This window comes from Lucilia cuprina, chromosome 4 (genome assembly GCF_022045245.1).
Source record: "Lucilia cuprina isolate Lc7/37 chromosome 4, ASM2204524v1, whole genome shotgun sequence".
In the NCBI taxonomy this organism is placed as follows: Eukaryota; Metazoa; Arthropoda; class Insecta; order Diptera; family Calliphoridae; genus Lucilia; species Lucilia cuprina.
Window position 1 is genome coordinate 5,276,174 of NC_060952.1, and position 4,220 is coordinate 5,280,393.

Genomic DNA, 4,220 nt, shown 5'->3' on the forward strand with positions numbered 1-4,220 from the left:
CTAGTCTATAGTCTAGTCTATAGTCTAGTCTATAGTCTAGTCTATAGCCTAGTCTATAGTCTAGTCTATAGTCTAGTCTATAGTCTATTCTATAGTCTAGTCTATAGTTTAGTCTATAATCTATTCTATAGCCTAGTCCATTACCAAGGGTATAGTATAGTCTATAGTTTAGTTTATAGTCCAGTCTATTGTCTAGTCTATAGTCTAGTCTGCATTTTCGTTCAGAAATAGCGTCTGGCTCTAATCATCTCCAGAGACATAATTGAACATTATTCTCATTCCAAAACAAATTATATACTTCCAGGTTCCGAAGTTCATTTGCAATGTGATGTTATCCAATGTTTTGGACGTTGTATCGATGAGGAAGACTGTAATCAGGTAGCCATAGCTGGTGCTGGTTATACCAAAGGCTCTTCCGGACCACCAAGAAAAACCTATCCAAACGAAGAAGGTCAAAGTATTGCAGGAACCACAGTATTTGTCTTAGATCCCGCAGAAGCACCTTGTAACTATCACCATAAATAATTACAAATTAAAAAAATATATATTAACAATACTTCCACACTTTAACTAGACACTGCCGCTGACTGTGAAGAAGGCATTCGACCAACTTGGTTATTATGGCTGGCCATTACCCTGGGTGTTCTGTTTCTCATTATGTTGTTGATGAATATATTCCTTTGCACAGCCATGAGTTGTAGTTGTGCCAATACAGAGGTATGTGGCTTTATGAAAATTCTAATTATTTTCTAATTTTGTATCCCCAATATGTCTGTTTTTATGTCTTTTTTTCATTTCCAGATAATTGAAAAGGAGCCATCCATTATTGAAGAATATGATCCCTATAGAAGTTGGCATGGTAGTCAATATGGTTCACGTTACTCACTGCATGGACGTGATGCTCACAAAGGTTATACCAGTGGCGGTTCAACTATACATTCGAATAGGTCTGATAGATATTAAGCTCTTAAACAAAACAAAAAACAACATAAACTGCAAACAACAACAATTTAAGACAACAACACACAAACAACAAAAACATCTTTTTTAATACATTCTGTTTTTAATAATTTTTTTCTCTTTTTTTATATTTAAATTGATTTGTTTGCAAATTTATCTTTATTACTAAATATTTAAGTATGTGTGTGTATGTATGTGTATTGTGGTTTGATGTTCAAATGCAATGTGTTCATCGCATGCCTTCTATTACATTCTCGTTTTGTTTTTTTTTTTCACTTTTAGTTTTTATTATTATGTTTTTTTATCTATTTCCTTTTATTATTATTTATTTGGTTTTATATTTCATTTCTATTTAAAACAAAATCAAAAAAAACAGAAGCGTACGTACCACCAATAATTTGAAATTAATATTTATTTTTGAAAATTGTTTAAGAAAAACAAAAACAAATTGTTCGGATTTATTGCCTTTTAATAATGTCTGTAATTTTACTTTCAATTTTTTTTATCTCTTTTCATTAGCTGTAGTAGTAACTAATTAACACAAAATCTATATTTCTTATAATTAAGTGAAATGGAAAAGGCAGTGGAGTATTAAAGCGGAAACGGATACGGTTAGGAAGTTTCATGGAAAATTGATTGATGCATTTAAATGAACAGTGTTTCAATTAGGAATTAATTTGAGTTTAAAAAGCTAAATTACTTAATGTCATTTATGAGAGAAAGCTTTTAATGAGAAAGGGAGATTTTTCTCTAAAAACTTTTTGTTATTAAGAACTCTGCAAAGCTCTTATTATTAAAAGTCCTACATAGTTTACATTATTAAAAACCTCTATAATTGAAAGTCCTACAAAACTTCCATTATTAAAAGCTTTACAAAGCTTTTATTTTTGAAAGCTCTGCAATGCTTTTATTATTATTAAAATATCGTTAAAACTTTTATTAAAAAGGCAAAATTACTTTATGCAATTTATTGCAAAATGCTTTTAAATCTCCCTTTTTCATATAGAAGACTTTAAAAGCCTTTTGTTATTAAAAACTCTGTAAAGCTTTTATTTTTAAAAGCCCTACATAGTTGACTTTTTCAAAAGCTGTAGAAAGCCTTAATTATTAATCGCTCTACACAACTACGCGCTTTTATTATTAACTGCTCTGCAAAGCTTTTATTGTGAATATATCTAGAAAACTTTAATTATTTAAAGCACGATACAAATTAGATTAAAAGCTTTTATTAAAATAAATTTCAAAAACATTTATTTATATATTATATTGAAAGCTTTTTCTATAAAGCTTTAAATAGCTTTACATAAAAACAAAAAAAAAACTTTTTTTGTCAAAAGCGTTTATCATAAAAAGCTCTAAAAAGCTTTATTTATATCTACTACACAAAAAGTTCTAAATGTGTTATTTTTTATAGAAAGCTTTTCTTAAAAGTTCTAACAGTTTTTAAGGATAAAAATAGATTGATTTCTTATTAAGCTTTGAAAGCTTTCTTCATAAAAAAATATATTTTCTTCGATAAGAAGCTTTTATTGCGTTTATTCAAAAGTTCTAAAAAGTATTTATCTTAAAAAAGTGTAAAAAGCTTTACTTATGGAAATGTCGAATATGTTTTTTACAACAAATCGAAAACGCTACTTCATAAAAAGTTTTAAATGCTCTGAAACGTTGTTTTACAAATAAAGCATTTCTAAAAATTGTTTTTTCCTTAAAAATATGTAATTAGTATTTACCATAAAAATGTATAAAATGTTTTTTTAGAAAAAGCTATAAACTTTTTTCTGTAATAAGCTTTTTTCATAACCATGTTAAAATTATTATTTAGAAAGATATTGTGTAAGGTAATTTTAGCTGTGAAGCTGTAAAAGCTTTTCTTATTAAAAACTCGGAAAGAGTTTTTAACAAGAAAAGCTTTAAGAAAGCTTTTCCAAAAGAGTTTTTTATTGTAAAATTACAAAAGTTTATACTATTTCGAAAAAGTACTCCACTGCCTACAAAAAAATTTATCTACTATTCACCAAATTACATATGTATTTGTAATATTCTAAGTAATTGCGAATAAAAATTAAGTAACTAACGAACTTTCACCATATTCTCTCAAACAAAAAAAGCTTTGGCCTTTAAAACAACAAAATTTGCCTGCTTAAAAACATTCTTTATTAAAAAAAAAGGCTCATTAAAAATTGTTTTAAAACCAATATTAACTACTACAAAAACAATTGTGTTCTACTACAACATTTTTAAAAAGACAAATCTATTTTTCAAAACAAATTTTTAACTGACTAATGAAAAATTAAAAAAAATAAATAATTAATTAAATTACAAATGAAACAAATATTGTCTTGAAGGTCAATACCAATTGATAATGATCACTATGCCATTGTACACTCACGTCCTGGCTCAAGGCATTCCGGTGTACAAGGAACCCGTGCTCGAGGACCAACTACGACAAGTTGAATTAAAAACAAAAAAAATACATTTTCCTTTAAAAAAAAATATGTAAACTGTTTAAATAAAAATATGTAAATAAGCGACAAATTAACGAAAAAAAATAAAAATATTTAAATTTAAGAAAAAAATTTAAAAAAAATTGTGTGTTTAAAACAAAACAAAATGTGGAAAAAATTAAGCTTTAGATGTATTGTTTATATTTTAAAGAAAATTTAAAACTTTTGCTATTGAGAAAAAGCTTTTGTTGTAAAAGCAAGCTTTCATACAACATTCAAGCTTTCATCATTTAAACGCTTTTTTAAAGTTAATTTTCCATCAAAAGCTCCATTACATTGAACAACCCAACAATTGCAGTTAAAATTTAAACAATTTATTTAAAATTTAAAAAAAGCTTTTCCATATTCTTTGTTGTTATTGTCAGAGTTGTATGTAAATTAAGATTTAGAAAAGTTAAATATGTCGCAAAAAAATTGGCTTCAATAATTTTTTTTTACTTTTAAATAAAATGTATTAATAACTTTTCTAATAATTATTTACTTTTGTATTATATATTAAATATTATTTTTAATTTTATTAAACATTTAAAAATTTCTTATTTATAAGAACTAAAAAATTTATTAAAAATTTTTTTATTTTGTATTTAATTCCAATAAAATTAAGTCATTAGTAAACATAAGTTTTAAGCATTTTTAAACAAAAAAAAAAAAACCTAAATCAAAATGAAAACAAATTAATAAGCAACTAATTTTTGTAAAATTAATACTGATGGTATTGTTAATAATTGTAATATTGATATATTTTTATTATTATTA

At 25.4% G+C, this 4,220-nt stretch overlaps 1 protein-coding gene across 5 annotated transcripts in view; it reads left to right on the top strand.

The window, feature by feature from the left end:
* LOC111684423 overlaps nucleotides 1–3,422 on the top strand; it is a 35,220-nt gene extending 31,798 nt beyond the window's left edge. For all 5 annotated transcript variants that reach the window (XM_023446590.2, XM_046948684.1, XM_046948685.1 and 2 more), the window contains 4 exons: nucleotides 305–505; nucleotides 575–717; nucleotides 802–947; nucleotides 3,306–3,422. In XM_023446590.2, the coding sequence (XP_023302358.1) occupies nucleotides 305–505; nucleotides 575–717; nucleotides 802–947; nucleotides 3,306–3,414 (599 nt within the window). In that variant the 3' untranslated portion in view covers nucleotides 3,415–3,422. The remainder of the gene's footprint in view (nucleotides 1–304; nucleotides 506–574; nucleotides 718–801; nucleotides 948–3,305) is intronic.
* The last annotated feature ends 798 nt before the right edge of the window (nucleotides 3,423–4,220 follow it).